This window comes from Macadamia integrifolia, chromosome 5, assembly GCF_013358625.1.
Source record: "Macadamia integrifolia cultivar HAES 741 chromosome 5, SCU_Mint_v3, whole genome shotgun sequence".
Lineage (NCBI taxonomy): Eukaryota > Viridiplantae > Streptophyta > Magnoliopsida > Proteales > Proteaceae > Macadamia > Macadamia integrifolia.
The window spans coordinates 31,443,895-31,452,839 of NC_056561.1; the positions used below are offsets into that span (position 1 = coordinate 31,443,895).

The 8,945-nt window shown below is 34.0% G+C and overlaps 1 protein-coding gene across 1 annotated transcript; it reads right to left on the bottom strand.

The window, feature by feature from the left end:
- Nucleotides 1-1,025: 1,025 nt before the first annotated feature.
- LOC122079018 (hypersensitive-induced reaction 1 protein-like) lies at nucleotides 1,026-3,394 on the bottom strand. Its single transcript, XM_042645233.1, has 6 exons — nucleotides 3,224-3,394; nucleotides 2,356-2,547; nucleotides 2,109-2,229; nucleotides 1,933-2,024; nucleotides 1,673-1,769; nucleotides 1,026-1,530 (listed from the first exon to the last, which is right to left on the bottom strand). Exons 2-6 carry the CDS (start codon nucleotides 2,542-2,544, stop codon nucleotides 1,169-1,171), a joined length of 861 nt encoding a protein of 286 aa, XP_042501167.1. The 5' UTR covers nucleotides 2,545-2,547; nucleotides 3,224-3,394; the 3' UTR covers nucleotides 1,026-1,168.
- Between the last annotated feature and the right edge of the window lie 5,551 nt (nucleotides 3,395-8,945).

Below are 8,945 nucleotides of genomic sequence, written 5' to 3' on the forward strand. Positions count from 1 at the left end.
GATACGATCCATATTCTAAAATTGGAATCGAATCATGTTTAGGTTCATTCATATATTCATATATTTAATCTTAATAACCAACGGTAGATTCGTAATTAAAATAAGATTTTAGATTGGGTGGTAAAATTATAATTAAGTAGATTTTAGTAGGTTAATGGATAGGAGCAAGAGGGTGGACATATAAGGTTCATTGATTAATAGATTTAAGAGAAATTTGAAATGAAGTTAAATAAAGGGTATAAGGTAATAAAGGAGAGAGGGTGCGATAATATGAAAAGAAGGGTTAGAATTAATAAAATAAGTAAGGGAGACGTGTGTTATACATATTTTTTCTCAAAATTGAGAAACCTACCGAAAGAAAGAAGTGTCCTTTTGACTTTTTTGTGGTTGAGTTTTGTTTTCCTAAACTAAACGTATTAATAAGAATAAAACCTATTATATATATATATTTAAAACATGTATAATATGAGTACTTATAAAATACACGTATAATATGGATTTTTTAGATTGATACGTCAAATTAGGATTTTTTGATTGAAACGTTCGGATATGAAAAAAATCCGTGTATTATATGCGAATTTACTATGGGTGGGATTGATCAAAGGCGAACTACTGGAGTAAGGCTGTTAATCAGTTTGGTTTTGGTGTCGATGGTTCGATTTGGTTTGGTGTACGATTTTTGCAATAAAATCAAAATCGAATAGTTTTTATAAATGGTTTTATATATTGAAATTGAAATGGTTTTATATATTAAAAACCGAAACTGTCTATAAACGGTTTAGATTTAAATGGTTTTAACGGTTTTTTTTCCCCTAATTTACTTCTTTACTTTTAAAAATTTTAATGAAATTGATGTAAATTGTAATATTTAATTGAATTGTTTATTGTTATATGTTTTTTTAAATAGTTGTTTAATATAAATTTAAAATTTTATAATGAAATGTATCTAAAATTAACATTAATGGACTTAAACTTAAAGTATATGTTAATTGGTAACGATTTTAAATGGTTTATCCAGGCAATACTAGTGGAAGAACCAGCTCCATGATAGTTCATTGCTTAATATAAACCAACTTCCACAAACGAATACACACAACATGGTGGACATGACATATTCACATCTATTTAAAAGTAGACCAATTAAATAATGTGATATTGATCCTAAATATTACTCTGTGATCTGTGATGCCTGAAGGAGTCCCTCACGAATTTGGGTTGCAACATCGCGAACAGCACCAGGTCCATGAGGTATAAAAACAGCAGATGATTTAGAGGAAGCACCAATCTCTTTCATGGTGTCAAAATATTGAGTCACAAGGATCATGTCCATTACTTCTTTTGCAGATGTCCCTGGAACATTCACTGAGAACCCTAATACACTGTCTCTCAGACCATCCACAATTGCCTGGCGCTGACGAGCTATACCCAACCCTGCCAAATATTTTGCTTCAGCCTCACCCTCTGCTCGTTTAATTTGAACAATCTTCTCAGCCTCTGCCTTATCATTTGCCGCCGCCCTCAATCTTGAAGCTGAAGAAATTTTAATGATTCAGAAAACAGAAGGTCATGGCCAACTATCTAACAAGAACTCATTAAAACATATGTGCTACATGATATTAGATCAACTAAGATATTATACATGATCATATTAGCTATGGAAAAGGATACTTACCAGCATTGATTTCATTCATTGATCGCTTCACATGCTCATCAGGCACTATATCAACAATCAAAGTCTGAACGATCTCGAAACCATAGGCAGACATAGCCTGGGAATCATAGAGGAAACATGTTCAGCCTCCAAAGGGTCTGAGCTTATATGTAACACAAAAAAACTAGAATACAGCATTGACTCATAGGGGTTACTTCCCAAAAGCACATACTGTCATTCTCATGCTTATATTTCACTTTGTTCAGTAACTAGCAGCTTACCTTTTCAAGCTCCTGTTCTACAGCTTTAGCAATTCCAGTCTTCTGCACAAAAACATCATCTAGATCGAGCTTAGGAACGCTTGCTCTGATCACTAAAAATTTGGAAAGGAAAACATTAGTCCATACTGATCAAACTTCAGACTTGTGTAATAATTTTTCTAGTTTATACTTCATACCATCAAAAACATAGGCTTGGATTTGGGATTTTGTATTGCTTAGTTTATAGAAAGCATCGCTCGCATTATTAGCCAAAGCTCGGTATTGGATAGATGCAACAACATTAACAAATACATTATCCTGCAATATCAATGACAAGATCAAGTATCAATTCAGTGATTAGCAGCCATTAATGGAGGGCTAAAGAATTAACAAGAATAACAAGTTGCAGGGAAAATAATAGAATGAATCAGAGAAGTGGCAAACCTTTGTCTTGGTCTCACACCGCACATCCAACTGCTGCAACCTAAGGGAGAGATGCCCAGCTATGTTGCTCCCCAGGACCCATGGCACGCAATGGCATCCTGGCTCAAGCACTTCCTCAAACTTCCCAAATTTCTCCTTGATAGCTACTTGGGATTGATCGACTTGAACGCAGCAGAGAAGGTTACCCATACTCTATTTTCATGCCATTTAAGAAAAAAAATGTTTACATCACCAAATGTTCTAACAATAGGAGTAAACAAATAGAGCTTTTCTGTTAATTCCAACTAAGAATATAATCTCTAAATACTTTTCTGTTAATTCCAACTAAGAACATATCCCAAAATACATTAAGAAGATACGAGAAAACAAACATTGACCACCCATGTGTCCAATCACAGAACAAGAACTTATGTTTCTGTATCCAAGATCATAGAAACAAGGAACATAGGAGAAAACCCATTTTAATACAGATTTTAGACATGCCCACAAGCTAAGATTGTTTGAAGACTTCCGACCCAGAAACAGGAAAACAGGAGAAACTGCAGGGCAACTTCCATGAAAAGATTCACCAAAGGTCGATCTCCAGAAAAAAAGAACCCTTTCACCAAATCGAAAAGCAATGGAGAAGAGATTAGAAAGAAACAAAATTTTTCATTGGTTCTAACTTAGAAAGAACCAATTGAGAAGATGAATTGCAGATGTAACCTAATCCCTGGAGTTTAAAATGATTCTCATACCATTGAGCAGATAAATTGCAGGTCTAAAATTCAAAGAACCCATAATGAATTTAAAACCAGAACACACCAGCAATGATAATCCAATTTAATGGGTGACAATTACATAACAAATACGCAGCAGAGGAACTTACTTAAGCGCTGTCTTATCAAACAACCAGAAGTGTCAGACCAGCGCAGAAAAGAAGAGAAACCTAAGAATGGTAGATGGAATATTATCACACAAAATAAACATATTTATAGAAGCCCAATTATAAGCTCAATTGAAGTTACAACGAAAACAAATGTGGGTCAAAGGGCATTCAAAATCACTTGTCGTATAGAAGAAAATTCTAACCCAAAAAAAAAGAAAAAAAAAAGGTAATACCGGAGAAATATATAATGTGGGTCAAAGGGCATTTAGCAAGGTTTTATCTTTGACATGTTATGTATGTATAATTTCTCTGTACATGCATCATGATTCTAGGTATAGGTATCAGTATCAGATTGGCAGACTAATACCCATGGTTCTAAATATCGGTATTGAATTGTGCGACCCATACCAGTTTGGCAAGTGTCTGATCTTGATACTTGGTTGATATCGTATCGATTAAACGGTACAAATCAAGGGTAAAAAAGTAAAAAAATAGTATTTTAAAGGTAAAATAAGGTTATTTCTATCCGATACAGGGGATCCGATATCAATATATTCCGATACATAATGGTTTTGGGGATGATCGATACCCATTTTGATACCGTGCTCTAAAGCCATGTCGATATCTGATTGATCTGGATCGAGTATCAATATTGAAATTACGGTAAAATCATAAAAAAATCAATTCTTTTGTGAAAAGTAAAGAAAAAACATATCAATGAGTTTTCAACCTAAAATAATAAAAAAAAGGACTTATTTAATACTTGAGATTCCCAGTCATTGAGGGATTTAGGGGGTCATAATGTAATGCATGCTTATCTCCACTTTACGGAGAGGCTGCATGTGTTGTTCAACTTCAAACATGAAAAATTAAAAGTAGGACAAATTCCGAGAGAGGCTCATTCATGATCATCATCTTTAAAATACAACTAGGATCAGACACAGAACGGATCAGGTTCATGGGATATAGAGTTGGGATCCACTTCGCTGGTGAAGCCTTCAAGGTAGGTACAATGCGAGTTAGCCATTCTTCTTCCGGACCTACGTGTTTGAATGATGGTGAGCTTTACCCGGTTGATCAGTTACGTGGGTCAGTCGTCTTGTTCTCAAAGCATGCATGCTCCTTCATGTTGGGATTAGCGCCACCCTTTCGATTCAACTTGAGAATTCGTCCTATCAATTCACTTCAAATCGTCTCTAAGGCTGAAACGAGTTTTTAACTAACTCTAGTAGCCAAGTTTTCAGCGGGTTCTCCTCACATTACCACAGTCAGAAATCATCTCAATTTTAAATGGGGACTGGTCATAATGTAATGCATGCTTATCTCCACTTTCCAGAGAGGCTGCATGTGTTGTTCAACTTCAAACATGAAAAATTAAAAGTAGCACAAATTCCGAGAGAGGCTCATTCATGATCATCATCTTTAAAATACAACTAGGATCAGATAGAGAACGGATCAGGTTCATGTATGAGAATGACCCTGGTCTGTGGATTTAAAATCAATTTTCTCTCTCTCTTCATTTAATAGATTCTAAATCTATGGATCAAGGACGTATGAGAACATTCTCTTACGTGAACCTCCGTTCACGATCAGGCAAAGATTAACATTGATTAAATTAATTACTTCAAGAATAATCAATAGGATGAAAAGAAAAAGGTTCTAACTTCTACCCATTTAAAAAAAAAACATTATACATATATAATTATTAAATTCTAAACTTCATTTGTTGAACAGTTTGGCGTGTACCCATCCGTGGGTTGCTCATATGGTTAGGGTGAATTGCAGATTGTGTGGATAGACGCACGGTCTCAGGTTTGATTCTCATCTGTGTATTTGTAATTTAAGTGGAGATTGTTGTGGTGGGTTGCTATGCTAGTCTCATCGAGAATTAATTGAGATGTGCGCAAGCTAGCCTGGACACCTTGGTTAACAAAAAGTAAAAAAAAAAAAAAAAAAAAAAAGGGAACAGTTTGGGGTGTAAAGTTGGAGTTCTGAAATCTACTCTTTTATATGTAAACAACGATAACCTAATTTAATGCATTTTCTTCTTTGTCATTAAAAAATAAAGAAAAATTCTAAACTTGGTTGTAAACGCGTATTGCATGATGTCAACTAAATCAGATAAGACCAAAGGAATTATGTGAGTAGGGGGTTTGGGGTATACTCAGTGCACAAATCTTTGCTCAATTTAATTTGTCACGTGATAAAAGTAAGAATTCCACCAAGACTTAATTATGTGGACCGTTTGGTCATTCCATTTCCCATAAGTATAACTCTTAAATTCTAAACTTGTGGTATATGATATTGCATGACCATTATCTACATATTATATAAGTATCAACTTAAATTAGTAAAACAAAAAAATAGCAAAAATTCCATCAATCTAGAAGGGCTTAATGGCAATTATCTTCTCAATTCAACATGAGATTAACAATGATTGATTAAGCTGAATCAAAAGAGTATGAAAACTAAAATATCGAAGTTCTACCCATTTAAAAAAAGGGAAAATTTAGAATGCATACTGCATTAAGTAGTATCATATAATCCCACATGGAATGGGATGTCAGCTTTGCTTTGTCAAATGGGTAACTCAATTTTTGGATTGAAACTTAACTATGACCAAGAGAGATTTATAAAAGTTCGACACTTTGACGCTTCCAATGACGAACGGTGTGAAAGCTTTCACCAAACTAAATTATCTGAGCTCGATGGTAAAAGAAACACACACGCAGGGCCTACTCCACCTTGAATCCTTCCGGGCTAGTTAAGATGAGACCAGCTCTACCCCCTACGGAACTAGAGGATCCGTTCACATATAGCATCCATGTCGCGTCACATTTATTCCCTGGTGCTTCGGGTTTTGCTTCTTCCAAAAGGTTACACTTGACTACGAAATTTGTCAGGGCTTGAGCTTTTATCGTCGTTCTCAGCTTGTATTGGATATTAAACTCACCCAGTTCTATTGTCCGGTTCACAAGTTTTGAAATTGACCATAATTTGGCATTCTCCAGTATCTTCCCTCACATGTAATTTAGTCGATCCTTCAACCTTCATTGGGACCCCAAAAAGCCTTATAGTAGGTGGTCCACCTTCTTCAAATCCATCCAATTATAGGCATCAAGGAATAAAATACCAGCTGAGCTGCCATTATCAACCAGGATCCTCTTCACCTTACAATTAGCAATAGTCATTATTATATCCAATGCGTCATCATGTGGGGTCTGGATACCTTCCAGGTCTTCGTCCAAGAATGAGATCACTTGCCCAGTCTTTGTTTAGCCATTTGGCTACATGCACGCTTTTTGTATAGGATTTTACCTTTTGGGTTGAAATTGAACAATCTCTGGTCATAAGTCCTCCACAAAAAGTAGCTATGACTCTGGTTGCAACCACTTGAGCACCTTTGTTACCTCGCTCGACTAGATCAGGAGTCCTGCTTCTTTCTTGACTCTTGTCTTCCCGGTGACGAAAATTCCTTCTCCCAGGTTCTCTTTCTCCTATGGGTTTGCCAGTCATCCAAATGGTCTCTATGGTGGTTGCTTCTCCCTTTTTGATTTTCCTTCAACTATTGATGAAATTCCAGAGATACCCTTTGGATCATGCTCTCAATCTCTCGTCCTTTAGATGCATGCAATTTTCGGTGTCGTGGTCGTGGTCGTGGTTATGATGGAAGTGGCAATACTTGTAGGAATATTCTCTAGAATATTTTTTATTATTGTCTCATATACCAATTAGGTAATTGACCAATATCAATCTCTTAGAATTGGATTCCAAATAAGAAACCCACTCCTCGTCTAATTAGAGAAAAAAAATCTTACCCTATTTGGCACACCTTGATGGGAGGGTGCACAAACTCTATAAAATAGGGTTTCAGGTCCTCCTTCTACCATAATGTCGCTCTCATTATTGGCTCCATCACCAAGAGAGCATTAAGGGGAGCTAGTGGGAGAAACCTAAAGGATCCATTGTGTTCGTGCTTGGAATTACAGGAATAAAGATACGTGAAGGATATAATAATAGCTAATTATTCACAGTCAATGGTAAACGGTATGCATCGTTAATTCATTATTGTTTAATTTGTGATTTTATGAACATGTGGTAAGATCATATAATTGTATGTGGGAAGAATTATGTCTTTCAAGTGGTATCAGAGCGATCTAGGCTGTGCCTTTGTTCTTGAATCTAATTTGTTAAATTTTATAATGATATTTAATGCCGTTGGTTATTACCTATTTTCGTTTTGGGTATAACATAAATAATCGGTGATATTTACGTCTCTCAATGAAAAACCATTAAAGGATTTAATTTTTTGTTGAAATGCATGACCCGTCGATCTAAGTCAAAATCAATTTTTTTATCTGATTTAATGATGATCGGCTATTAGCATTAAGGAGTTTGGGATCACTTTGGTAAAAATGAGTTTTCATTCTTAATCACTTGCATCAGTCATCGAATTGATAGTTATTGGTAATGGTGTGTCCGATCATCACTGATCATTGCGTCATTATCGATTGGAGCTGCCATTATTAATTGATATTATCGATATTAAAAGAGAAGAATATGAGCAGTGGGTCTCTCTTTCACCAAATCTCTTTTCCTTCTGATGTTATATTAATATATTATAATGATCAATAATAATATAATATTGAGGGAGACATTTTGAAGAAAAAAATAATGAACGAAGAATTGAAGAAAATTTCTTTCTTCATACTGATTCTTTGATTTTTTTTCTTTTCTTCATTATTGTTTTATGTTGGGTCATGCTCATATAAAGGTTTTGACATAAGTGGACCCAATTTCTAAAGATCATTATGAACATACATGGGCGTGGTTGTGTTACTGTTGTAAAAGAGTTTGGGCTATTCTTTACTTTTCTTTTATTTTGGGTTGAATTTTAATAATGAAATTCATTTATGGGCTTTGAGTTTAGCCCATTATGATAATTATACATAAAAAAAAAGAATCCATTACGTAAACCCATCTCTTTTATTATTTAAACCCATTAAAAACCTTTTGATTGATTGCACCATAAGCCCATTATGAAAATCCATCTATTTTATTTGTTTAAGCCCATTAAGAAGTTATTGTATAAATAAAAAGAGAAATAAGAAACAAGAAATACTTTTGTCATTGCTTTTATTCTTGGATTATTTATTTCTATTTTGAATATGTTTATCTTTATGCTTTATTTCTGATTCTATTTATAATAGAGATAGTTTTTTTGTACTCTCTTGTTAAGTTTGTACATATTTCATGGATTGTACATCTATTTTTATTTATGCTCTCTATTTTCAACTGAATTTCTATGAATTCTAGAATATTATTTATAATAGAAATAGATAGAAATATGTGTTGTCTATGTCTTTATGAATTATTTTAGAATACCTATGATGCTTGGATGATAATTTATGTTAAATTTAAATTAAAAGTATATAATTCTCAAATTTAAATGAATTTAGGACATCAATGATTATGTGATTAAGTTGAATAAGAGTATCCATAAGTACACATTTTTTTATCACAATAATTATATATGTTGACCTTAAACATAATTGTATCACACATTCAATTTAAATTTCAAAATTTAGGGTCTTATGATGATCGTTCTGTGATGGTCAAGATAGAATGAAAATATTCTCAGGTATACATTTTTGATTGACTACGTTGATCTATATATGATAGTTAACGAATAAATAGGATGACAATATCCATAGGTATATAT